The sequence below is a fragment of the Stigmatopora nigra genome, chromosome 19 (assembly GCF_051989575.1).
Source record: "Stigmatopora nigra isolate UIUO_SnigA chromosome 19, RoL_Snig_1.1, whole genome shotgun sequence".
In the NCBI taxonomy this organism is placed as follows: Eukaryota; Metazoa; Chordata; class Actinopteri; order Syngnathiformes; family Syngnathidae; genus Stigmatopora; species Stigmatopora nigra.
Genome location: NC_135526.1, coordinates 6,273,212 through 6,300,272, shown reverse-complemented (window position 1 = coordinate 6,300,272; position 27,061 = coordinate 6,273,212). Strand labels below are relative to the sequence as shown.

The following is a 27,061-nucleotide window of genomic DNA, read 5'->3' as shown; positions in this document are numbered from 1 at the left end:
TTCCCGTTCGTGCATCGCTATCACCGCCATCTATGCTTTTGTTTATGGCAGAGGGAGCAGCTTCCAGGAAGGGCTATGTCATAAAACATGGGGTGCCCAACCTATGGCCCGCTGGAAATTTGGAAAATATCACTCAATGACTTGCATAAGAAGTTGGAGTTCAGACTAGGTTTGGAACCTATGGGTTCTGTCAGGTTTTGGTCTTTGGCCTTTTTCAACCTATGTGACCTGTCCTGGTGATTGCCAATTAGGCACATCTGTCATTTTGCATTTAAGGCTTTGTTTTTCTAATTAGTAATTAAAGTTAGGTTAGTTCTCCCACACTGCTTTCCTCCATTTGGGTCCTTCTCTATACACCATGTGAACCTGTATCAATGTTGTTGTACTTCTTAGCAGGAACAAGACGGTGTAGAATTTCAGTATTTTGTTTTACACGCATACATTATTATAGAGGAAAAAAATAATGTGGTCAATTGAGCTATCTCGGTTGTGATTTATTTCCTTTTTTTCTGTCATTTTTCTGTTTTGCAGTTGTTGTTTTTTTGCATACTAGCAATTAATATATTTTGGGAATGGCTTGGATTGGATATCTATGACCGCCAATGGCAGGCCATAAGATAATACCTAAAAAAAAAAAATAGATAATTCTTTTTTTCTTTTACCCAATTCCAATGCCGTTTCCAATATCAAAGTGGAAAGATTTCAAGTTAGCTCTCGCACAATTAGATTTTTCCATCCGAAAAAGTAAAGTTAAGGCTTGGGGGGGTTGGAAATGAGGTCTAACATGAGATGTTCAATTTCCCGGGTAGCCGAACAAAACAAAAACAACACATCCAGCGTGGGCGTGCCGTGCCAACCAGAAGCCCGTGCTCACTGAAAAGCAATTGCGCAACCCAGTGAGGGAGAAAAGGGGGGACAAGCTCTCACAGTGTCACAGCTTGAAAACAAAGGGTGACATTAACTCTGTCACCCAAATGTCTCCAATTGTTTTTACACACACTAAAGACTGATATATTTAAATGTCCTTTAAAATACAAGCCTGCAAAATGTAACGAACCAATCCAAAATCTGGAAAATGTGTATGAGTAGTTCTCAAATGAACTTGAATAACCTGTAAACAGCGGCTTTTAAATGTTGAAGAGTAGCTCCTCGGAGAGAGCACGCCGCTTGTGGCGTGTGCGGCTAGCCGCATCCTCTTGTCGTTTACAAAATAAACACTTTGTCGTCACACACTTCGAGGCCTCTCCGAGCGCACACGCTGACCTTACGCTGGCCTGCAAAGTCGTAAAATGTTGTGTGGCTTGGGAGAATTTTTTTGTGTCTGCTAACCTCTCACAGCATCTGTTTCATGGAAAAAAATATGAGGTGGAATAAAAGGGAAATATTTTGATGATCCCATCTTGTGATCATAAATTGGGGCCCCATTACATCATTTTTAGAGCATTTGTGTAGAAATATTGGGTTTTTACATGTTTTTCTTGATTGATAGACATCCAATCTGCTTTAACTGTTGATTACGTTTTTTTTCAGTCCTATTCAATGTTATCTTGATTAGGTAAAAAGATCAAATTGTCATGTTATGGAAATATCATACCTTTGTAAAAGGATCCCCGGATTTAAAACATGTCTCCACTTGACCTGTAAACAAAATAATAGTAATCTGTAATACTTGACACAAAAGTACACTGGTTTGAGACAGTAAAGTAGTTTTTTTTTAATGTCAAATAAAGTTGTTTTGGAGTCACTATGCAATGCAAACAAAGCATATACCTATACAGTGTACTATGTATGGGCTTAGTTGGTGAACTTATGGAAGTTTTGTTTTAAGTAGTAATACAAAATGTTCATCGGAAAAAACAGTTTTGAGACATGAAAGAAAGGCTTCGGTGGTATTTTCCAAACAAACATAAACAACTATACAAAACAAAGACAGATTCAAGGATGTGAAATCGGTTGGTTACAAACAAACAAAGACACTCACATACTGACTATTTCAAAACAAAGTGGCGATGAATAAAACGCATTTATGAGTGGACTCAATTAAATATGCATGACAAATTATTAGAATTCGAATGGAATGTGCAAGTCAAAGCAGAAGGACATTTTTGCTTCTCTACTTTGTCAAGCTAAATAAAACGAAATCTGCAAGGACTTGAACATTAGATCGACAAATTATAATTAAAAAAAAACATCATTTGGTCGCGTGCAGGAAAGTTTTAAATGAAAACACAAGTGCACTTGTTGTTAAATAATTACCATTACCGTGTATTCACCTGTCGACTTGGTTGACTTTGCACTTCTTTTAAAGAAAATCGGTTTAAAGTTAACATGGTTTTAGGGGCAAGTAAACAACGCCCTAAATACATATAAAACTTTAGCATTAACTTTAACACGAAAGCGACCAAGACGCTAGATGACACTAGCACGTGTTTACAATAAAAAAGAAAGAGGAAGAGAGCGTCCTCCGATCCACTAGACGGCGATGACACTCTTTTTTCTACCCATTCAAAAAGTAGGAAAAGGCACCGTTCAATGCTTATTCGTTACGTGGAGCACATTTTGAGTGAGTAACTTTCTAACGTTTTGTGAATAAATATTTACGAATACGTTGTTACATTAATCCAAACCGTGGAATTAAAGCTCAGAGTCATTGTCATAGAGATCGACGGGGATCTGACGAATATGTGTAGGCACAAACCGTATAGAACGTTGTCTTGCCGAGCACTTTCCGCATTAGAATTGATTACATTTACCACAGTGAATTGTGCTATTTTAATCTCGCAGGCCGAGTGCGTTATTAAAATACACTATCAACAATGTCAAAATAAGTGTGATAGTCCATAAAGAAACACAAGATGGTGTCTTGGAGTCAATTGTAAGTAGATCTGCATATTTTTGTGCAAAATTGCGACGTTCCCGGTATCATGATAGCTATATGCAACCATTTTTAGATTAGATCACTAGTCATACAGTGATTAGGACAGCATTATAAAGTGGACATAAGTATATAATCCTTAGAATATGTTTATTTAAGAAAGTGCATATAATCAAATTTCAACATGTGTGTTGCAGGATAAACATGGACCTCATCAAGGGTCCATTGGACATGCTGAAGAACCCATTAGGCATGGGCATCACGATCGGACTTGGTTGCGGGCTTCTCCTGGGTTGGCAGTTGCGTGCCTTCTTGGGTCCGTCCCCCAAAAGTCTGATGAGGTCCATGGGGGCCGGCTCCCCTGAAGCATCAGTGATGGGAGAAGGAGGGGGCTACAAGATGATCCTGGTTGTCAACTGCAACCTGAAGATGGGCAAAGGTAAAGTTGCGGCCCAGTGTGCCCATGCGGCTGTGGCGGCATACAAGCAGGTGCAGTCCAGAAACCCAGACCTCCTCAAGATGTGGGAATACTGCGGTCAGCCCAAAGTGGTGGTCAAGGCCCCGGATGAGGAGACCCTGGTACAGCTCATGAGTCTGGCCAAGGAGTTGAGGCTGCCCGTGAGCTTGATCCAAGATGCGGGAAGGACACAAATCGCCGCCGGCTCCCGCACTGTGCTGGGTATCGGTCCGGGTCCATCCGATCTCATTGACACTGTCAGCGGGGACTTGAAGCTTTTTTGAAGTTGCCCCATTTCACCTCAATGTACTTGATAGCTACTATTAAAAAATGCAACATCATTTTGCAATCTCTATAGCTTCTACACTTTGCAAATCAACAAATTTGATCCACTACAATGTGTGTTCCACTTAAAACAGTTGCTAAACAAAGAATTGATAGGAGAAATTGTATTCACATTATAGTTATTGTCAATGTAGTCCATGGACAAAGTTGAATTGGGATATTTCATCTTATTCCTACCAACTATAATTATAATGCAAGAACTACATAGAAAATATTTTGTAAAAAAGCTGCTTTGATGAACAGACTGATCTGTCCTGGGATCAAAATGTTAAAAACCAAAAGAAGGCTGTGATATATTTTACAACCAAACATGTCATGGGAAAGAATTTCACAATGCCCTGTTCAGTGACAATAAAGTTTGAATTCTTAGAAGCACAACTCTTGTCATAATTATTCTAAGGATGTTACCTAAAATTCCAATTATATAGCATGGCTAAAGAGAAGTGACCAACAATACCAATGGCATAAAATAGCACAGATTTAAAATATATAACTAAATTGTAGTGTATTCAACACAAGTAAAATATGCATCATTTTGATTTTGCCACACAATGAAAACAAAAATATACTGCAACAAACCAGAAGCCTTTATTTTTAGTGGAAAACAATTGGTTTCATTATGATCCTTGTTATGCACAATCATCATAAGTGCACAATTTCAACATTTGATAATTTAGGCATGATTATACATTCTGATCCGAGATGCACTTTTTTGATATAGTTTTATCTCTATACGTTTCAAATTACAAGTCCTTAATGATTCCAAACTCCAAAAGCAGATTGATTTAGAGAATAGAGTCAAAAACTACAAGGTGCCGAGACCACCTAAAGCATCAAGGGGGGGATGGTCCCACATTCTCATTACGATTGGGCCTCGTCCTCTTGTCAAAAGTCCTGCATAGACTGATCATGACAATCGAACATATCTTTTTAAAAAAAGAACAAAAAAATGCTTGCCTTTCTCAATCGGCCTTAATGAGAATTTCATGACCGGGACAATGTAGTGTTTCCAGACTGTGTCGGTCACGTGATCAAAAAAAGGAAAGGCGCACAAGTGGGTTTTGTGACGGAATATACAATATTAAATGCATTATACAGTCAAGAAGCTGCTCGCGCTCACAAAATAGGAAGAGGGTCTACGTTCATTTCTTCTCACTACTGAGTGCAAATCCGAAGCTTTACGACGAAGAAGAGGGCAAGCTCTAACCCTCTCCCCCCGTCCTGACCCGACCATGGACCACCCTATTGTACATTAACCATATACCATTCAAACAAAACAGAAGCAATGAATCTAGTCGACAAGGAATGTGAGAAAAGTCATCGTATGTGATTAAATCTTTGAAAACAAAGAGTCCTTCATGAGAGGGAGGGGGAAGTACAAAAAAAGAGAGGGTTCTTTGTAGGATCCCTAGTTCGCTTCGTGTCAAGGGCCGCGAGAGAAAGGTGGTCCGTGGACCACGGATGAGCGGTTTACTCCAGCCAGCACACGGACTTGATGGCAGGTTTTCAAATTTATATATTTATTTTGGAATTTTACATGCCATAGCCGAATCCCGGCGCGGCGGCGGGCTGACCGTACGCCGGGGCAGGCGCCTGGTAACCGTAGCCGTATGCTGGTTGGGGGGCCACGGGTACGCTGGGGCCCGCTGTTAGCATCAGCTGAGGTGTGCCTGTAAATTAGACAGGAAAATTAGAATGTGGAATAGGTATCCAAAATGAGTCTTAATGCCTACCATAGACGATGGGTTGCGTCTCTGTTGCCTGCTCCTCTTCTTTCCTTAGTGACTCAGAGGTTTCAAGCTTGTCCACCTAAAAAAAATGCACTTAGTGGCACAAACTCCAACTCAATCAGGCACATCTCAATGACTTTCTTACCTTACTGAGGTATTCTCTCATGACCTGAATGAAGTACGGCATAGAAAAGTCCATAATGTTGTGTCTCCAGGAGGTCTCCAGCACGACATCGGGCCGAAGCAGATCATAGCAGGAGAACAAACATGCGGCAAAACACTCTTTCTTGTTCTCCTGGAGGAACCAGGACAGCAATTCCTCGGCTAGCTCCGTGTCCTTAGACTCTGATGCGTACTGCATGGCGTCCTGTGGGTAACATGGGGTTATTAAACGCCAATGGGGAAAAAATCTAGAGATGTGCAAAACGCAATGATGGAAAAGTACCTTGTAAAGCCTGTCCTTCTTGCAGAGCTCCACACTCTGTTTCCAGCGGTTATTGCCCTTGAACAGATAGGCGGCGATTCTTCGGAACTCAATCAACTCGTGCTTTTCCAAACGCTGCGCCAGTGAGATGTTGTCAAAGTTGTCGTAGGCGTCTATTGATGTTCTCAATGCCTGAGAGTCAGATTGGATTCACAATTCATCCATCTCAATGCCAGCAACAACAACAAAAAAGAGAAATGGCATATAGGAGGCTCACCTGGTAATCCTCCTCTGTGATGAAAAGATTATTAAGTGCTTCGTTGACTGACTTGTTGTTGTGGTTTTGAACGGAGCGCAGGTATGGCTTGACCAGTGGGAGTTGTTTCACCTGCAGAATCAAAACAAACAACCAGAAATGCTTTAAAAAATGTACAGTTCAGCTGTGGTTGCCAAATTTTTACTGACAAAGAAGCATACCTTGGTGAAGAAATTGACAGCACGAGAGTGGTCCAGTCTTGGAGATAGTACTATGAGTAGATCATTTAGTAACAAAGGCTTGAACTCCAAATAGAACTGTGTGGCTTTGTAGTACAGTTCCACATTGGCCACCTGCAAAGACAAAATGCCAAGAATAAGGAGAGTCAGACAGTTTCAACCTTGGCAAAACATTACAATTGCTTCCAACAATCCAAGATTGTCAATCCTATGAAATTCACAGTACAAACATACCTTTGTGATGATATCCTTGAACTGTCCCTCCTTCCATGCGTCCGTTGGGTGGTTCATCATGGTGATGATGGCGTTGTCATACTCCTCATACTTGTCGTAGAGGAAAACCAGCTCGGCCCACAGGTGCGCCTGTTCCGCCGCTCTCAGGACCTTGGGGATGTTGACTCTGGACCAGAAGAGCTCCAGATGTTCCCTCATCTTCTGTGGTTTGAACTTGGAATAAAGGATGGCTAACTCTGTGAACATGCCCATGTGAGCACGTTCCAGGCCCAGAGCCGCCTCCAGCATGGTGATCAGCTCCTCAAAGTAACCACGGTCCTGAATGAGAAAGATGGACAAAAACTTCAACTCAATGGCCACCATTGACAACACTAGAAAACTAGAGGGTGTGGGTTGCAATCTTCTCCAATTCTGGATATGACCCACACACTGGAGTATTTAAGCAAGAGATCAGCAGAAATGAGTCCTACCTGGTAGTAGTTGATCAGCTCTTCCAGCTCATCGGCGTGGACCACAATGTGGAGTCCACACATCTGGGCCAATCGGAATTCCTGTCCGTCTACGCAGGCAAAGCAGACTTCCTTCCAGGTGCGGGTGCTGTTGGCTTTTCGGGCACCATCGACGGCAGCTTGGTACTCCCCAAGGTGCACGAGGGTTGAGGCCAAGCGACCAAAGTTGGAGACGTTGTTGTACAACAGTTTAGCGGCCTCGTACATCTTCTCGTCGTAGCAGCGATCACCGACCTACGAGATGAGAGAACCAAACAAGTGACAAAGTTGCAATTTTGAGCAGAATGGCATAATGCACCGTGAGTGCAGCAGCTACCTGCTGAATGTGAGCATTGTTGGGTCCGTTGATGAACTCCTCCAGTTCAGCAAGGCGATTGGTCTTTGCCAAGGCGAAAATCAGTTCAGTCTCCACGTAGGACTCTCGGGCCTTCTTACGGGCCATTTGGAGGAATTTGACCAGGTCCTCCCAGTTACCTAAACCACAACATTGATCAAGCGACAAAATAGATTACTTAAAGTGATGGACACATACGACTACATTGTATTGACGTAAAATTCTATATTTTCTTATTGATTTCAAATGATGGTACGAGGTTTACACGTGATTTTTGCTATTATTAAAATGAAGCCACTCAGGTTGGCCTAGGACGGGTGACCGTCTTTCTTTACCGCTCTTATCAGCAGCCTGCACCACCTCCATGTATGCAGAGGGGTCGTCAGCTTTGATGTAGGAGTCGATGGCTTCTTTGACCAGACCCTTTTGAAGTTGTGCTTTGGCCAGCTGGCTCCAGACGGCTGGCTCGTTGCAACGCTCTGCGAACTCATAGGCCCGATCCAGGTTGCTAATGTGTTCAATCAGGACCTGCAGACAAAGGAAAGGATATGGGAAATAAGTCAAATCTTCCCCAAACTCAAGACACCAAACCCAAGCGATAAATCACCTGCACGGCTGAGGTGTTGACATCAAACTTTTTGAAGATGGCAAAAGCCTCTTCAAACAGTTCGTTGCTGATGGCAATATTTGCGATATCGGGAGCGTCGTAGTTATCCAGTCTGTTGATATACTCCATCACACGAGTACGGTCGGCTTTAATCGCCGTCAAAATCAAGAGATTCTGCAGATTCCTGCAGACAAGTGTCATAGAGCCACATCTTCAGCATACATGAACATTTCAACAGAAATTCAGTTCACACGATGCTGCCAACCAATACCTGTGTTCACTGAAGACAGAGTTGTCCAAAACAATCTTCTCCAGCAACTCAATTAGCTCATTGGGCAAGTCAGCAGTCATGAAGGCCTTGACTGTGACCGACACCTCTTCTGGGTCCTGAGTCTCCGATAGTGCCGTCTGCACCACCTAAAAAGACCACCAGGCTTAGGAGATCCAGAGAAAAAAAACATTGTATCCATTCAAATCACTGGTCAATACCTGGTCGATAAGTGGTCGCCTGAAAGGATTGGTTTCCAGCAGAACACTGGCCCACAGGTCGGGATCTCTGCGGCGCACCAGGTAGCGCGACAAGCTCTTGAACAGCGAGTTCTCATTGCAGACCTGTGTAGAAATTACATTTCATTAGGCCTATCGCAAAACAAGCTGGAAGGGGGAAAAAAAAAATAAAATGAAGTCTCACATTGATCAGTTCCTGGTCACACTGGCCCCTCTCATATGCCACACAGGCCAGGTGGGGATCTCTCTTCTCACAGTACTTGCCCACCACGCGGCTGTCATAGAAGGGGTTTTCCCTCAAAAAGCGTTCAGGGTTGTTGTTGCTGTCAATGTAGATCTTGGCCAGGGCATTGTGGGTAGCTGGCTCTTCGCAGCCCTCGTGGATGCGAGACTCTAGCCATGGCAGGAGCAACTTCAGCCTTAAATGTTAAAAAAAATATATATATAATAAACATTGATTACACTCACGTCCAAATTTTAGTTTCAGCAGGAATGATATACCTGTTTCTCTTTTCCACCTCTGCCACCAGTTCATCAGTTGAAAACTGCCCCCTGACTACCAGAATCAGGCTTTTAATGACATCTTCTGAGCAGTCCACGTCCAGAAGACCCCCGACCACCACAGGCAGACGACTGGGGTTCACCTAAAAAGGGACAATTTAGTTTTTAAGTACAATAATGTACCATTGTGGAAAATGTTTTGGGGGCCTTACCTTCTGAACATAGATCTCAATATACTTCTGCAGGTTGTTGCGGTACAAGTACAGGACCAGATCGTGAACAAAGTCGAAACGGTCGCAGACAATGATGAGTGGCAGCTGGTCGGTCAGTTTAGCTTCCTATTAAGAAGACAAAGCAACAGACAAAAAAAACATGCTTTACTGCAACTGCAACCAATACCCACAACAGGAACAGTTACAAGAGTTTTGTTTCACTACTGCTGGACTCCAAACCACAATGAACTAGTGTGCAAACACACTCCACCCATCTAACCAGGATTAACAAACTGGGATTCTGCAATTTATTTAATCCAATCGCATGCTGCACAAAGACGACATAAATGGACTTAAATAAACCTAGCTAGGACTAACAAAAGATACATGGCCACTTGTTGCATCCCTGTACGTGGATTGATTGGTGGTGTATGAGCACATACACAAATCCCAGTTTCAATCCTTTCCTTGAAATTAGGGATGATGGCAAAAAAGGACAAGATCCTTTACTATGAGATTGGGGAATGACAAATTTACCTGATTCATGTCCTGCCATTCCAACGATAAAAAAAAAAGAAAAGCACAAAATAATTGCCTGTTGGGACCATTGTAAGAAAAAAAAAGATTTCTAGTACATATGTGAATCTATTTTTAAATGTATGACAGAAGAGGCCAAAAAGATTGGAAAATGTAGACTTGCAGATTAGCTTCATAACTCAAACTCCAAAAGAACTGTTAGTCTATCACAGTGATTTTCAAACTTTTTTGGCCACCGCCCCCTTCACCGCCGGGCCAAAATGCCAACGCCCCCCTCTTTACCCCTTTCCAACGAACGAAGCTTAAATAAATAGAAGACAGGCACCTCAGATATTATTCGCTAATTTCGTTTCTTTTAATAGACCAATGCGCAGTTCACCTCGAATCATAAAAATTGATAGCTGATGCATTAAGCCGGTCGCTGTGCGCATACGTCTGTGGTTAAGCGTTGCCGGCGCGCTGTTGTGTGCTCCTCTGCGGCTGACTGGATGGTGGTGGTTTCCCCAGTCGCCTGCATCGACGATAAACTCGCGACAATTAGTGATATACGGTATATGCGCGCTGCTCGTGAGCGCTCGAGCAGACAACGTTTCTTGTTTCAATAAAGCTTGTTTTTTGTCGACTTTTTATTACAGACAATCAATTTTTCCGGTCTTTCTACAAACACCAACGTCACATTTTACTGTAATTGCTCCATCGCCCCCTTCACTATTTCAACGCCCCCCATTCGCCTGTTTATTCGTCAGCGCCCCCCTGAAAGTTCACACCGCCCCCCGGGGGGCGGTACCGCCCACTTTGAAAACCACTGGTCTATCATGTTCAATTCAGGGTGGATGCTTTGCTGATCAGTGCCTTGGCCACCAGAAGGCAGTACAACCCAGATACAGTTTGTATAAGGTTTTCTTCTTTGCATCCCATCTGCTAACTTCAGCCAACAGCGAGCCCTCACAATTCATGTCAAAGGCACAATAAAATAAGTCAAGCTACTATGCATGTTTTTAGTAAAAATGTGTCTTCGGGTACAGATTTCATCAAATGGCAATATAAACAAATATAGTTCATATGAAATGAATTAAATGGAAATAAGGGAGTATTAACCTTCAAGAAGTTCTTGACACGCTCAGGATCATAACAGTTGCTCTCTCGACAGATGCGCTCTACTTCCTTGATCTGTCCTGTCTTGCAGGCTGCCTGGATGTATTTGAAGTGAACCTCGGGGTCCTGGCTGAAGTTGACAATGGAACCCAAGAAGTAGAAGAGACCTGAAAGATGCAAAGGGTTCTTTCAGACTAGATTCAGTGAGCTATGACACAGAAAGAATAAAGTGAAAGAACTTTTTTTTTATTAGAAACTGCAAGGGCGTATTTCTGACTCTTCTGTGACCAAGGAGTTTGAATATTCAGGAACCAATTCATCTAATTTAACCATCTGTAACATTTATTGATTGTCCTGCATTTGCCATGGCCTAATTGCTGAAACCATTGGGAAGCATGAATCTGGAGCACGCAACTACAGCCAAGAGAGGGAGTAAAATCAGTCGGTCCCTTAAGCCATAAAACATACATTTTAATTTCAACATATTGACTAGCTTTTAAAAAGAATTGTGAGATAATTCAAGTACAAGATGACTTCAATTTGCCAAACTCACCTTCAAAGCTTTTGAAGGACTCGAAAAGCTCAGTGAGGGACTGCGTAGTGAGTTGCTCGTGGTACTTGGAGGCCACCTGAACACAGATTTGCAGATTCTGCCGGATGTTGGCGGACAGCATGGCCCTGAGGCACTCCAGGGAATCCTCCACAGACAGCGAGCCAAAGAAGTTCACCAGCCACTGGAGTGTGACGAGAGTACAGCGGTTTCTTACATGGACTGCAATAGTGCTTCAGACTCAAAGGCTAAAAATAGCAAATTAATGAACCACATTTTACCTCAGGATTGAGAAGGTGTGTGTGCACCACAGCACGCTTGATGTCATACAGGTCTGTGTAGTGCTCCAGTGCCCTTTGCAGGAGTCCGGCTTTCTCACAAAGTTGGGCAATGTGTGCGCGGTCATAATTGGTGAACATTTGGTTGCCCAGGATTGCATCGGCAACCTTCATCCGTGACAAAACAAGGTCAAAAATGCAGCATGATTCAAGCTATATGTGTTCATGTCCACACTTCTACCTGAGGCGCATGCATGAGGTTCATCTCCAGCAGGCGGGTCTGCAGGGGTCCCTCGGAGGGTCTGTTGTTCTTCAGGGCATCCAGCAGGAATGAGGTGCATTGCTGGATCAGGTTGTATTCCATGAACACATCCACAATCTGAGCAAACAGAGATAGTAGATGAAAACCAACAGAAAGACCTATATAAGATTTACAGTAGAGCGATTTAAGAGTATTTAACCTGCGTGATGTCAGCCAGAGGCTCCTCATCTTGAACCAGCATTTGGGCAAACTGGAGGCCTTGCTCTGGATTGATACGCATAACATTTCTAAGAAGGAAGATCCAGTCTGGAGTGTAGCCCACCTGGCAAAAAAATTAAAATCATACATTTGACAGAATTTGAAATTGGATTAGTCTAATTAAATGAATTAGCCTGGTAATATACCTTCTTGGCATAAAGGACAATCTTGGGGAACTGTCCAGTCTCTGCAAAACATTGAATGACCTTGTTGGGGACATTGGCCCGAAGGTAGACACTCAGTGCCAGGGTGGGATCCACTGCTTTCACCAGATCCCCAAGTTCCTCTGAGCATTCCAACTAAAAATGGCAGCACGAGATAGGAAATAAGTAAATATACTTGAAATATTATCTGCGGGGGAATGTCAAAATACCTTATCTTCTTTGAGCCATTTTTCCAAAAGCTGCTTTCTACCCTGCTGTAGGACAGGCCTGCAAAGCTCCAGTGATTCAAATTTGTTGAGCTGGCCCTGGTCCAACAAGATCCCAAAGTACTGCAGCAGTGGTGACGTCTGCCCTGGTTGAGTAGGCACACTCTGGAAGCGACGGATGGTGTCTGGAGTTCGCAAAATACCCTGAGGAATATCAGACAATATTAAAAAAACTATGTAAGTGATGACTACTATAACTGTTAAAACTAAACCCAAAGAAAATCATATAGAGTACAAAAAAAGTCATTTTCCCAGCACACTGCAAACTAAATGCTAAAATACAATAGTTAGATGCCCTTAGTTAAGCAACTAATCTGAAAGGCAAGGGAATGCATTAATCCCAAATATAATGCACACAACTATGGCATACCTTTGGTGCATTGGCAGCCACCTTGGCAGCCTCAGAGTAGTTGCCAGCCGCAAACAGGTTGTTGAATTTGCGTGCAAAGAGCTCTTCAGCACCAGCAAGGTTGTTGCGGACAGCCAAACGTAGTGCCAGATCTGGATTTTGAAGTACATTGGTGATGTATGGGATGATGTTTTCTTCCTCCACACAGACTGACAGCACCTAGATTGCAAAGACATTGAAGGAACATTAAAAAAAAAAACATTTGGCTAATTGCTGGGTGCCTGGCACTAGATATTTTCACAAAAAGCCACTAACTTGATGCACAAGGAAACATTCCATTTTAAATAATGCCTTCATTGTTAGCATCCACAGAGAACAATCTGTAGTATATGGCCTTTTAACTAACCTTGCGAGCAAATGCCAAATACCTTGATCATGTTCAAAAGCAAACCAAGCTGAATCTCACAGTGGGTCAAAACATTGAATCTCTGTCTGGGCACTCTCTCTCTCTTTCTCTCCCTGTCTCTCAGTCATGGCTGAGGCTCTTGAATACAAATGAATTCTGAGTGTGTCAGTGTCACACACGGTTTTTGTGAGCCGTCTGGCATCTAATGAAAAGGCAGTTGAAAGCAGAGGCGGTAGAAGGGAGGGGGGGCTAAGGAGAAAGACAGTCTGTGTTGGCCCTTCTCAACAAACAAGCTCAGCAGGTCAGACCTCCATCTATTACCGTGACTGATTAGACCTCTGACACCATTGCAGCCCCTGTTGCTTATATTGTTGTGGTGAAACCAAATTTAGCACAAATAGTCTTTAAGACATTTGAAGATGCCTGGCTAGGATACAACAATATATATCTCAGTTTTCTTGTACTGTACACTTTTTGATTCATGTCATTTGAACTGAAGCTATTTGGACGTTTACATGCAAGTGGTGTACTGTACACATTTTGGGCCAGGAAAACTTGTTTTCAAAATATCAATTAAAACTGTTTTTTGGACAGATTATCAATGACCTATTTTACTTAAATATTGAAAAAATAATTAACTTTAAGCCTTCAGAGACAATGCTCTATTCCATAACCACTGTTAGGTGTGTTTGTGATCCACAGACACGCACAGTTCACAGCCCTGACATAAAACCAGATCCATCCCCACCTTCAGATCAGTTTTCCTCTCTTGCCTCAATTATTCATGTGCTGCATGGCCTGGATGGAATATTCTTACTCAGCTGGCTGGATCCAGTTATTCTTTTTGGTTCAGCTTTACAGCAATAAGAAAGCAACACACACGGACGCCTGTCTGTGTGAAACCCAACACCTCAGATAGTATACTCTGCCCTCACACAAAGACTTGGTGGTAATTCTGTTGTTACAACCAGAAGGAAGGTTAAATTGTGGTCAATTCCAAATTTTTACTTTCAACCAGTGGTAACAATACAGATGAGTTTGTGTTGAACAGAAACAGTTTTGTACCCGTCTTTGACAATAAAACAAAAATTGTTATACTAATGCAATATTAATGGCCTTGACACACTTACTTGTCCCTTCCTGTTGACCCCAATGATTCCTGAAGTAGCCTCATGGGGAGCAGTGACAAAGATGGTCTCCCCACTGATGCGGTTCATATAGATGCAAGTGCCCGTTTCCAGGTCATAAAGGTGAATATAACCATACTTGGTGATGAGGAATACAACATCCTGCTTTGAGCTTATCTGTAGAAGAAACATGCAAAATGTTTGTTAAAAAAAAAACAATCGTGACAGCCAAATAATAAATGGGACTTTGGAAAATAGATTGCAATTTTTGAAAAAAAGACTCAATTCCAATGGCATAGAGACCTGCATGGCAACAGGAAAGTCATTTTGTGCTTCTGGAGGGAAGAAGACATCCACTGCTTTCTTTGGAAACGGCTGATTGCCAGTTGGTGGTGTTCCCACTTCAATGATGTGCAGCTGCAAAAAAAAAAAAAATTTAATAATGGGCATTTCAGAAACTCTGCCATCTGTTTCCATCAAGCTGGCTTACCTTCCCACCGGCTTGACTTCTGACAGCAAAGCAAAACAGAGTTGACTCCTCAGTATTGCCCTCCATCTTGAACTGGGCAAAGCTGGCAGCATGGCCTTCAATGGGCTGGGAAACTTTTCTATCCACAGAGTACAACTGCATGGCTCCCACAACTCTGTTTTGCTAGAACAAAAAAAATAGAAATATTTGTCCGAAAACTAATACTCTGGAACTTTTCACTCATTCTGAACTATTATTGATAGGATCAACACTCTTACATAAAACATCAACATAATTCAGCAATAGCCTTTGCTCAGTCTCCAATTGTTTGGAGACTTCTACTGTAGACCAATGGAGTATATGACATACCTGTGCTGAAATACCAATGAGAAGGAGCCATTTCTGCTTGGCGTCAGTGCGGTAGTTGATTATCTGACATCCTGCCAGGCTGGAGTGGCGGTCAAAAACTTTGATGGGCTGTGAATCACCCTCCATGCTCCAATGGTAAACGGCGGTGTCAGTCACAAGTGCAACCGTGTTAAGGGAAATCCACTTCCAAAAGGTTACGTCATCAGTCATAGTGTGCGCCTTCATTTTGCTCTTCATTTCAATGTTGAAGATCTGAAGAGTTTTGGCAGCTAAAAGTGGGAGAAATATAGCAAAAAGGCACTCACAAAAAAACTCACAAGAGGAAACCCCATATTGGAAAAGGAAAAAAAGGGACCGCGTGAAATTTAAAGACAGTTTTTGATAGGGTAACAATGGTCATACATGCAACAGTGTGAAATGACAAGTACAGTCTCAATAGAATGTTCAAGCGTCATCATTAGAGAACAAGTAAATCATGTTCTTCCATGAGTTGATGTAGGGCAGATTCTAAAAAAAAAAAAAACTACTCACCTGCATCAAGTGTAATTAGTGTGGGTTAATGAGTGAGTTTAAGCTGTATTAAGAAGCAGTGTGACTTTCCCTTGTTTGATCAATATTCATCACTCATTAACATAGTGAGAGGAAGCGAAGACCAAGGCAAAAGAAGCATCACTGTCAAGATCTTTTTTTGCAATCACTGAGCCACAAGAGGCAATCAACTTGTAGCGGCAGGCAAATTTCCAAGAGCAAGCACAAGGCAATACAGTAAATTATACTGTTGTGTGTGACCTGTAATTATTCTGCTCTGTGATGTCAAACGACATCCTTGATTATAAAGGACAATTAAAAATTGCACTCAAGTATCAATTAATGGGCACATGCAAGTCCATTAATGTCCTTGAATCAGATTCTAAGTGAAAAACAATCATACAGGGAGAAGACGCATTTTTAAGCAATTACATGACTGGTTCTATGAAATCAATGATAAATGGGCTAACTTTAAAATGGCCAACGGATCTAAAGGAGAGCGGATTATAATGGGAAAACCAGTGGTGTCACTATTGTTAGTAAAAAACTATGTTATTTTAATTGTCTTTTGGTGAATGGTTCCGTTTTTTTTTTAATGGGGAAAGAAATAGCTTAGGGCAAGCACAAATCACCTCTTGTAAAACAGAGTGAAATTGATAGAGGAAGGGTATTTTAATATCTAAAATATGCATGTAGCAGAGGTTATGCGATTTTTATATGCTCTGTGTATTGTAGAACTAATATTTAGTATGGACTGCAGAATGAAGCCATAGATACATAAATGATGTGACGATTAGAAACATTCTAATTGGCTCCTCAAGAACTATCAACCTCATGTAAGACCAACGCTATGTCCAAGACATAAAAATCATATAAATCCTTGATGGGATGAATGCCACTCCTATAAACGGATGGATAGTTGTTCTAAAATATTGATGGCAACAGAGTCCATTTCTTGCAAATGGACTTTAGGTGCGTGTACACTAGTGCTAAATTTGTATTCCTTAAAGACAGTGCAAAACAACATACTGGATAGATGGTGTGGAATTAAAATGAAAATTAAGAAGAAATGTGAATTGAAATAATATTGGCATATCAAATAGATTCTAAATCATTCTTACGATAAATTAAAATGATGAAATGCCAGCAAGCTATAAATCATGAAAGATAAATCCTGTTTAATCAGATACAACTCTTGATGGATTTGATGAGGAAGCGGTCCAATAAGAAATCAGGAAACTGCCTAAAATCGTAATAACCCTCAAAAAAAAATTGTACCGCAACCTCATCGAACCTTTTCTCAGTTTATTGACTGAGGGAGGGTCAAATGAATCAAATAATTCAGCAGTAACTTAAAAAAAACAGGATTTTACCTCCACAATATGAAAGTTAAAGTTTAACTCACCGTCTGCAAACATAAGAAAGCAGTAAAGAAAAAAAAAAAAGAGCACAGAAAAGACAAAAACAACAAAAAGTCAAAGCAATCATGATGCTTAATGATTTTTTTTTAAAATGTGCTTAATTTAAACAGTAACTGAACAAAATATCCATTAAAACATACCTGCTTATTAAAAAAAATCAAAGTGAAAAAACTAAATTATAATTGACAATTTTTATTGAGGGAAATATTTCCCTTCCATATTGCAATACTGGTAAATATATATATATATTACAGGGGACAATGATATAGACCTTACCTAAGCATTTCCTAACTAGTGAATTGTAAATAGAGCAACTTACCTTTGAGTGCAATAACCTTGCTTGCAGGGTTCATGATGGCGCTGTCTGCAGAGATGGGCCTGCGGATCGGTGTATTGGGATCGGCCATGTCAATGATCACCACCTGAGCCTGCTCGCCAACTTTCTCCCGGATACAGATGAATTTATCCGACTCCATTGTTAGGGTGCTAAAGCCAATATTGGAAGGATTGATCCCCAGGTTTTGGAGCTAAAGAGGGGGAAAGTCACAATTGAGTTACTGCATAGGGACTGGTTATGAATTTGTCAGTTAAAAAAATAATTTGGACCAGAATAGTTTGTGGAAATAGCCTCCAAATTGAATTCACTTTCTTACTGAGCAATCAAATAACCAGCTTACAATAGCCTCAAAATTGAAAGCATCCTCTTACTCAGCAAAAAAAAGAAGTGCAGTGCATATCTAACATGTTAAGTTCAAGGAATGGCAGGGAAGGATGTGCTATGTAATGTGCTGAGTCTTCCCAACTTCATAGCTATATTCCACAACAGGAAACTTGGGACTATTGTCCATCTAGACTGAAACAACAGCCCTGCCAAATTCAGCATGCACCACTACCATGTGATACTGGTGTGAGACATGTGACCAGTCCAGCAAGGGGGCAGCCTTTAATATTAGATAGGTTTAAAAGAAATGAAGAATTGGACATTGTTGAGGCTAATCCATCCGGTTTGTAGCAAAATCCGGAGAATAAAACTTTGATCCCCGCCTTTTCCTTTTCTCCCAAAGCAATTAGTTGCACAATAAGACAGTGCTAGTGCTGCACAATGTCAAGTCTTCAACATATCAGCATCCTTGCCAGCCAGTCACGGGACGTCAGCAGGTCTGTTACTAGCATAGTTCAAAGGGCAAAAAAAAAAAACGTTGATAAAGTAAAACTCACATAACTTAATTCAACATTTCAAAATGTCAAAATTTCCTTTCATGGTGTTTGCCAGCATTTTTCAAAATCAACTTCCTAAATTAAATGAAAGGTAAAATAAAAACACCTTAGTAACAGCTGATAATAAATCCTTACAATTTGGAGCTTTGAGGTTTAATGAGGGAAATCATGGGACAGTTTCACTATGTACAAATAACGAGCAGTAAATGTAGGTGCCATGAAAATAATTGAATTTGCCAATGAGGCAATTAAGGTTCTGCAAAACAGTAGTCAGCACTAGCCTATATAAATGGATGATGTATGAAATTGCAAGCTGAGCAGTTGATGAAAGAGAAAAGGTGATTTTTTTTCAACTAGTGCTATGCATTTCACTTATTTTCCTACCAACTAGTTGAACATAATGATCTAGGATGAAACAATTAAAGATTTGGTTGACGACAATGTGATGTTAATTGGACAGCCGCTTAGGCAATTGAACCCCAACAGCATTTGTATTCACAGCCAACAAACGTCAGCTATGCCACAGCTGACAAGTGGCAACATTGCATCTGCTCTTGAACTGGCCCAGAAAGATAAGTTTAAGGGTTTACATTAATATCCAAATAACCTGTGCAGGAATCCAATGCTGTGTCTTCTGGGTTTTGCTGATTGGGCTCAGTGTGGCTCAATGTGTGATTGCAACATCCTTTTTCCTGCTACATTCATTCATTATATTGTAATAATTTTCCCCTCCACATGTGCACACAAAAAACAGGCATGGCTATTTCTGACAGTCTAAATGTCAAAATAAGTCCTATACTAACTATGCACTCTGAGCAACTTTTTGTGAACAAGATAGAAAAAGTAGCCATCTGTCATGGGGGAATTAAATGTGACCTCATTTAGAGTACTGCCACGGTATTACGAATTTAAAAGGCCGTGGGAAGTGTCAAATTCTGCTTTTATCAGTTTCTGCTGCCATGGTGGTGGTGGATTCCTTTTTTCCGCACAACCTGTCAACGCAACACGGCAAATGACAGTGAAACTGGGGCAAACGTGAGCTCATACAAATCATGATTAAAACGTTCCAACTCAATAATCGAAACGGAACAAGGTGATCCGAGATTAGCATTTTTTAGTTTATTAAACTACTCCGTAGAGTCGTAGACGATCCGCGTAACACGGCTGTCTGATCGCCAGGGAGCACAAAGTAGTTACCGCATACATTTCATTTAGGACAAGTCAACTTAGGGTGGTGATATATAAGCTCTAAGATCGGATCAAATTTGCCCATATACGTTTTTAGAAATCATTCAAAGTCATCACGAAGTGAATTTCGATAGACGATCACCAGTGAGTAATAAACTGACGCCGATTTAAACCGACAGCGGTGTCTCGCTCAACTGTTAGCAAGAAAGCTAGATGCTAACTCAGATAAAACGTCATCCACCCAGCCCGGCTAGTTTAGCCTAGCTCGTTAGGCTAACTTTACTTTCCCCACTGTGTTCCCCTTAGAAGTTTCTTAGAGAAGACGGATCTCAATTAAACTCAAGTACAAACGAGAGAGTCGATCGATCCACTCACCTGCAGGTGCTCCTGAAAACGAATTGGCAGAATCTGAGCCATGGCGGTTCCTCTCACCCTCCTCCGGTTTCTTCGATCGCTAACAAACTACGTCGTCTCTCAGATCCCAGCCGAACAGCCAGGGAGCCTCTGATCGGAGGATCTAAAGATAGAAATGGAAGTGTCGTCGGCGTGATGCTGCGTTTATAAGTGCCTCTATGCTCTTGACTCTCGAGCTTCCCCTGGCTAACGGCGGGCTGCCACTACACCGACTCCTTAGACCTGCAATGGCGGTGGAGGTTGGTAAGCGAAGAAAACATCCCGGAAATGGAAGTACTCAGTGATGCGGATGGATACATATTGACACCTTTTTCAAAAGTGCTTTTTTTGCAGTGCTTGTCATCTTTTCATCCATTATACAGCATAATCCAAACTTGAAATGTTTTAATATTACATAAAACTCTCATTTTTAAATATATAGGGCAATAACATCACATACTAATGTTGGAACTATTTCTTGTCAATCGCGCCTTGATTTTTGCCACATCATTCGTCTGTTTCTAAATGGACGTCACATAAGCTTCGTAGTACACTTGTTACTTTTGTCCAATTAGATTGCACTTGACAACCACAAGTTGTTTTCGTCGCAATTTATATATAATTCTGAATTAAGTGTAGCCGAGGTAATCGCTTGGAGTGGTCAAAGCATTAAGTGGCAAGGGTTTCAAATGAAGATGTTTCAACAGGGCATGAAATCATGTTAAGGATTTAGTATTATTTTATTCTAGCATCTGGTATGCAATGCATGGGTTTACTGAAGTTATTAAAAGAGTCTAGCTCACTTTTGCTGCAAAAATCCACTCTATATAACCACTCATCACTCCTGGAAAGAAATTAGTATACATATTAGTCGATTCGGTGTAGTATGTTGAGTACCCGAGTCTTCATTTCCCCTTTTAACATCCACAATTTCTTTGCCTAACGGATGTTACCTTTCTTGCTCAATGTGAAACAAACTGCTGACTAAGCAATCTTAAATTTCTGCACATTTTGTCTTTTTTTGTTTATGCTGATATTGCACATACATTGTAAATGGCCATTCATTCAAATTTAGATATATTTCTTATCAAAAATTTGAGTTTCCTTTAAAATTTCCTCTATTTTCCCCAATTTAAGCTGTCACCAAGATTCTATATCATCAATATTTTAGCAAATCGTGTTACTACTATACTATACTATATTTAAAATGAGCGCTTAGTCTGTTAGACAAATGTGCAGCCGTTACATGGATGCTGAAAATTGCCTCTGACAAAAAGTCTCTTTTGCACATTTCGACCGTTAGTGCACTCCAGTTCTGGTAAAGATATCGGCACAGATAGGAGCTATGTCTTCCTGTTAGTGACTCCACCTCAGAGACTGAGTATGGCTGCCACTTGCAAACAGAAGGCCCATTAAGACTCCATCAGCTCTTTCCCATTCTTCATTATTGCGTCAATTCAGTCATGCAAGTGACAGGCCAGATTTTTTAAGGCATAACCAGTTACCCCGTTTTCTTCAACCACATTCCTCCAGGATTGGAGCATTGACCCTTTATTGACTTACTGGTTTCTCTAAACAGTGGTTTGCATGCCACTTTCCTATCAGCACACCAGCCGTGTGTGAATGGACAATCCACAAGTATGACCCACTAAACATATTGGATTTGCTATAGTTGATTTGATTCTGTTAATGGAAGCATAAACAAGGAATCATACCGCAATTGGAGTATCAATCATGCCAGAGTTCTCATTTTTGGTCTTTATTGCAAACCAGGAAATTGTAAGTAGAACCTTTGAACTACTTTTGAAGTGACGTTACTCATTGACTACTTTTGGGCCTTTGCTTCCTGCATGCATTCAACACAATTATCTTTAAAACCTATTGCCATCTAGTGGACTCGTACTTATATTAAAGCATGGAATATTTGCTTTATTAAATCTATGATGTACTGTTTTTTTCTTCAAGGCAAGACACTTAATATACTATTTCTCATCTAATTTTCTGAACTACTTTATCCTCAATAGGGCCTTGGGGGTGCTGGAGCCTATCCCAGCTGACCTCGGGGCACACCCTGAATTGGTGGACACCCAATCACAGGGCACAAGGAGAAAAACAACCATTCAGTCATAACTAGGGGCAATTTAAAGTGTCCAATCAGCCTACCATGCATGTATTCGGAATGTACCCAAAGAAAACCCACACAGGCCCGGGGAGAACATACAAACTCCACACAGGTGGACCGACTTGGATTTGAACCCAAGTCAGGCTTCCCACTTAATATATTTGACAAAATCGATTTTATTGACATTAAAAAAGGAAAGTGGAAAAGTAAATCATTTATCTAAGCTTAGATACTGAAATAAATTCAATGTCAGCTGAAAGTACAGTAGGTGTAACGCAATTTTCATGATTTAGACTTTGTCCCCTTTTGGGGGAGGGACCTAACAGATTCAGAATAAATATGTATAGTATGTTTGAATTATGCCCATTGCATCCCCCCCTGTGTGGCCACGAATGACAACAAGTACAGGTAACTTTTAATATTTTGTCAATTTATGTTATATCATGTTTTGTACATCCTTATCACGTATTTGGAAAATGTTTGGCGTATCTTGTTCTTTGGGCTTTTTTTTAACATTTTAATATTCAATAGTTAAGACTCGAAATACAGGTTGACTGTTGACACGATGAGGACTGACTGTATTTTTACACTTTTAGTTAATAGTGTCTTCTGGGTCGGTTGTCAGCGGAACAGATGCAATTTTGCTAAATAGTATAATTGTATTAATACATTTAGAAAAAAATAGTTGAGTCCATTTATCTTGTTAGACTGGAAAAGAACAGCGAAGTTGAGAAGAGATTGTGACTGATTTTGTTATCAAAAACAGTGAGAGATTAGACGTGAGTAACATTTTAACACCATATTTTGAAGATTTTTTTTACAGATAAATAAGAGTGTTGCCACTTTGCATGAGTAATTCAAAGTTCAATATGTGTTCAAATGGGAAAAGCCCTTCAAGGAGTGTAACTATGACTTTTTCCTTCAAATTACATTTGGGTCATAATGTTCTTGGAAAACCGGCAATCCCTGAAAGCGACATTTCTTCAGGCAAACTTATTTTATGAGCATAAATCTGCAAATGCTGTTTATTGGCTAAGACCGCTGAGACATTGACAGAGCTCAAAGTTCAAATTGATATACTTGTCCCAGAACTTTGATTGGTATTTATTTGTTCATGTCTAGATTTGAGCTTGTATTAAACATTATTATTGTAATGATTCACTTACTAAATCCAGGCTGTTGATCTGATCTTTTTTTTCAAGGCTTGGTGTTATACGGAACTATGTAAGTCTTGCATTTGATCTCATTTGTGATATTTAGTGTATTTTCCTATCTTTCAACAGTCATTCGACTGAGCTTGTTGTAAATAGAGAACTGCAACAAGCGCAACATAAACATCAAGCCCCCAAATTGAAAATGGCAGCTATTGTTTATCATTAAGTGAGGAACAAATTGTGAAAATGTAAGTAACTTTTACACATATGCTGTTTTTTTCCACTGTCATCACAAATGCACAAGGAGATAAGACTTTTTATTGTGACAATTGACCTATGTTGACCTTCCATTTAATGATATCCTCTTCATACAAATCACTGAATGCAAATTGCATCATTGTTTACCAACCATTAACATAGCTAATCCATTGAAACAGCACTTTATCTCTTGTCTTTCTGGGAAGGGAATTCACATTTAATCCTAAAGAGGGTATCGACAATCCACTGATGGTCATCACAGAAGGTGCGTCTATTTTGGGGGGCTTGTCATGGAGGGGCTGTGGGAAAGTCTAAAACTCCTGTCCAACACTTGACTTTCAGAATCCACACCCACGCCACGTCTTTGTGTGCTAAAAAAGGAGGAAGGGGAGACTTATGGTTTTCACCTGAGAGTGGAATGGGTAAAACAAGGTCACATCATAAGGAAAGTGGCTTCTGGGGGAGTCGCATGGCGTTGTGGACTCCAAGATGGAGACAGGCTCCTTGAGGTCAACAATGCCTTTGTGGATGATGTACCTCACCAGCAGGTCAATAAATTGACTATTCCATTGACATTTGTATCAGACATCTAAATAACCAATTTAGGTGACCATGACAATTTTATCAATGTTTTACCAATCTAACAAAAAGGCCAAAATTAAACTAGCTTTATATACATCATGATTGTTTCTCAATTGAAGTCTTTTTTTAGGTGGCCAAAAGAATAAAGCTAAGTGCAAATCACTTATGCTTATTGGTTCTGGATGGGGAGACGTATGAGAAGGTACTGGCCGAAGGACATGGGTTCCGCCATCTTGTCAAGTCATTTAAAGGTGAAGACTTTCAACCACCAAGACTGTGTCACATCCCCATGCATCCTGTCTTGGGTCTGGGTATCAGCTTCATGCCAATTGGAGGTACGTACAGGGTCACTAGTCCTGTGGAGTTTTGAACAAAGACAAAATATCTATTCATGTCGACATAGCCGAAAAGGGTTGCTTCTCCATCAACCTGGTGGCCGGAGGGCAAGCTGAAAAAGCTGGCGTGCGGAAGGGGGATCGATTGGTGTGGATGAATGGAGCTGTGGTTTCCCATCTCACACACTCGGCACTCAGCAAAATGGTATGAACAGCTTTTTTCACCATCCATTTTAAAGGCAAAAAAAAAAAAAAAAATTGTAGAAGGGTAAATGTCACTAAAACTAGTCTGTCTAACCACTTTTAAAAAAGGTGCCAGTTAACTGTAAGGCAGCTTATGATATTCTTTTGTCATAGATAAAAAAATGTGGCAATTTCATCACCATCCTAGTGATCGACAACGAAAGTGAGAAGAAATACACTCAACTACGGATGCCCATCCTTCCAATTATGGCAGTTCCGCACAAGTTGCCATTCACAGCAAAAAAATTAGATCTGGATTTAGGACCAAACGGCTATGGGTTCCTCCTATGCTTTGAGAAGGCAATATCAGGACGTACAGGTAAAAAAAAGTGATAAAAACGTAGTTTGGTCTGTAACTGTCTGTTTATATGCTACAGCTCATGTGCTACGAAAGGTGGACCCCGACAGTCCTGCAGAGAAGGCTGGAATGCGGGATGGCGACATTTTGCTGGAGGTCAACGGCGAGTCGGTGGAGTTGTGGGAGCACGACGACATCGTGACAAGAGTGAGAGAGAGTGGCCAGCATATCTCAATCACCACAATTATTACACAAGGCCACGAGTTTTACACACAGGTTAGACATATTTGCAGCACATTTTATACTTGACTTTTCATGGGCGGTCCGGTCCTGGGTTCAAAACCAGGTCGGTCCACCTGTGTGGAGTTTGCATGTTCTCCCCAGGTCTGCCAAAAGTGTATATTTGGATATACTACATCAAATAGCGAGTACAAAAATATAGCTCAATATTATCTCATTTGTACAGGTTTGAGACCACTGGTTAAATAGAAGGAATTTGTTTGTATATTTCAGCTGAGATTCAGACTTTTACATTTGGCTTAATGCTCTTGCAGTTAGGTCTATCGCCTCTTCTCTTCTGTGAGGACGACATATCAGAAGATTGCCTTCAAAATGATACAGCGGGTTCACCTCAGCCAAGGCTTTGCGCTCTCCAAAAAGGAACCTTGGGTTACGGCTTCAACCTTGGCTGCATACCACTGCGTCCCGGAACCTTCATTAGTCAGGTATGGTTAAAATATCACATTTAAATTACTACATCCTAAATACAAAGATAACATTTAACCTATTTTGCAGGTGGCCCCAGGAAGCCCTGGGGAGAAAGCAGGATTAATAATGGGTGATATAGTGATGGAGGTTAATGGGCAAAATGTGGAAGAACAATATCTGGAAGATGTGATGATGCTTGTGAAGGGAGGAGGGCCACGTCTTTCCTTACTTGTTAAGGATAAAGTCCACTGCGAGAACTCCAAACAAATTGAGATCGTTAATGAGGTGACGCCATGAGGCAATAAAAGCAGGCCCTGTAGTTCTTGTTTATATTTTTGATTTCTATTCAACAGAGCGAAGAAGCAGAAGTGTCACAATTGTGAAGTGACTTCAAAAGCCAAGACAACACTCCATGCCAAGCTCCAAAATGCTATTATTTAACAGTATTAAAAGTGACTAATCCATATTAAAGATTTGCATGGAATAGTCACATTTAAAACAAATGGTTTGACCAATTTAACATGTTTAGGTTCAATTCTTTGGGGAATTGTGACTAAGCTACAGAGTAATAGAAAGTATGATTATTTTGATTCGTCATGTTTATATGCAATTTCAGAAAAAAAATATTAAAATGTTTAATTGTACAGAAGCAGTTATTATGTTATTAAATGGGTGGATAATCAACATTTTTTTAAATCTTAATGATTTTAGTTTCTTTTTTATTGAAATACCCTAGGTAAAAAGGTTCAACTGTATTTTCTTTATCCATGCTATGTTTTTTCCATTTTAATACTTTTTTTTTTAATTTTGGGGGAAAAAAAGGTAATTTTACTTTTTGCATTATACTGTCATTCATATTTTGTAGTATACAGATTGTTCAAATTGTTTTAATCATCTCATGATTTAGCATAGTTCCCTAGCAATAGAAGTATGTTTAATTATAATAACAATTATTATTATTACTGTCTTATTATTTACAATCCAAGACCTACAAAGTTCACTTAAGAGTAGTCAGCAATCCTTCTTTACCCAATTAGAAGCATGGATGATGCAGAATAAATCTTATAACAACGATTTAGTTACCTTACACAACAGACATTGAAGAAAACTATCAACTTTGATAGCACGTTTAAATGTGGGACTGAAAAAAAGCCATCAGAGTTAACAGTGACGTCACGAGATGACGCAGTCGCTGGAATATTATTGAAGTCCTTTATTCAAACTCAACGTATAACATTCGTTATGTGCTTGCA

The 27,061-nt window shown here is 40.6% G+C and overlaps 4 protein-coding genes and 1 long non-coding RNA gene across 10 annotated transcripts in view; 2 read left to right on the top strand and 3 right to left on the bottom strand.

Moving 5' to 3' along the window:
- Window positions 1-2,540, bottom strand: part of rps6kb1a (ribosomal protein S6 kinase b, polypeptide 1a) — a 39,505-nt gene extending 36,965 nt beyond the window's left edge. For 2 of the 5 annotated variants that reach the window (XM_077740856.1, XM_077740858.1), the window contains exons 1-2: window positions 2,263-2,540; window positions 1,595-1,638 (exon numbers count right to left, since the gene is read on the bottom strand). The gene's annotated coding sequence lies outside the window, so the exon portion shown is untranslated. Of the gene's footprint in view, window positions 1-1,111; window positions 1,342-1,594; window positions 1,639-2,262 lie in introns of all 5 variants that reach the window. The other 3 variants (XM_077740857.1, XM_077740860.1, XM_077740861.1) reach the window with 3 other exon arrangements.
- ptrh2 (peptidyl-tRNA hydrolase 2) lies at window positions 2,440-4,055 on the top strand. 2 transcript variants are annotated; one of them, XM_077740863.1, is made up of 2 exons: window positions 2,440-2,563; window positions 3,073-4,055. In XM_077740863.1, exon 2 carries the CDS (start codon window positions 3,080-3,082, stop codon window positions 3,614-3,616), a length of 537 nt encoding a protein of 178 aa, XP_077596989.1. In that variant the 5' UTR covers window positions 2,440-2,563; window positions 3,073-3,079; the 3' UTR covers window positions 3,617-4,055. The 2 variants fall into 2 exon arrangements, with proteins under 2 accessions (XP_077596989.1, XP_077596988.1); XM_077740862.1 differs by lacking the exon at window positions 2,440-2,563 and adding an exon at window positions 2,586-2,875.
- Window positions 4,056-4,243: 188 nt separating this feature from the next.
- cltca (clathrin, heavy chain a (Hc)) lies at window positions 4,244-20,382 on the bottom strand. The gene is made up of 30 exons (XM_077740854.1): window positions 20,091-20,382; window positions 17,629-17,836; window positions 15,361-15,629; window positions 15,013-15,174; window positions 14,826-14,939; window positions 14,526-14,699; window positions 13,011-13,208; window positions 12,584-12,784; window positions 12,357-12,509; window positions 12,152-12,274; window positions 11,932-12,069; window positions 11,694-11,858; window positions 11,416-11,596; window positions 10,866-11,029; window positions 9,231-9,356; window positions 9,019-9,161; window positions 8,702-8,936; window positions 8,500-8,622; window positions 8,282-8,427; window positions 8,011-8,194; window positions 7,739-7,931; window positions 7,386-7,543; window positions 7,031-7,303; window positions 6,561-6,878; window positions 6,309-6,440; window positions 6,109-6,219; window positions 5,853-6,023; window positions 5,553-5,774; window positions 5,411-5,486; window positions 4,244-5,347 (listed from the first exon to the last, which is right to left on the bottom strand). The coding sequence occupies exons 1-30, from the start codon at window positions 20,130-20,132 to the stop codon at window positions 5,211-5,213; spliced, it is 5,040 nt and encodes a 1,679-aa protein (XP_077596980.1). The 5' UTR covers window positions 20,133-20,382; the 3' UTR covers window positions 4,244-5,210.
- Window positions 20,383-22,581: 2,199 nt separating this feature from the next.
- Window positions 22,582-26,292, top strand: nherf4b (NHERF family PDZ scaffold protein 4b). Its single transcript, XM_077739983.1, has 11 exons — window positions 22,582-22,638; window positions 23,514-23,632; window positions 23,849-23,907; window positions 23,985-24,190; window positions 24,355-24,559; window positions 24,628-24,764; window positions 24,917-25,121; window positions 25,180-25,376; window positions 25,655-25,825; window positions 25,896-26,093; window positions 26,162-26,292. Coding segments are annotated over exons 2-11 (1,410 nt in total). The 5' UTR covers window positions 22,582-22,638; window positions 23,514-23,630; the 3' UTR covers window positions 26,192-26,292.
- Window positions 23,685-26,975, bottom strand: LOC144212263 (uncharacterized). The gene is made up of 3 exons (XR_013329738.1): window positions 26,892-26,975; window positions 26,038-26,150; window positions 23,685-24,580 (listed from the first exon to the last, which is right to left on the bottom strand). It is a non-coding gene; the product is annotated as an uncharacterized LOC144212263 (long non-coding RNA).
- Window positions 26,976-27,061: the final 86 nt, after the last annotated feature.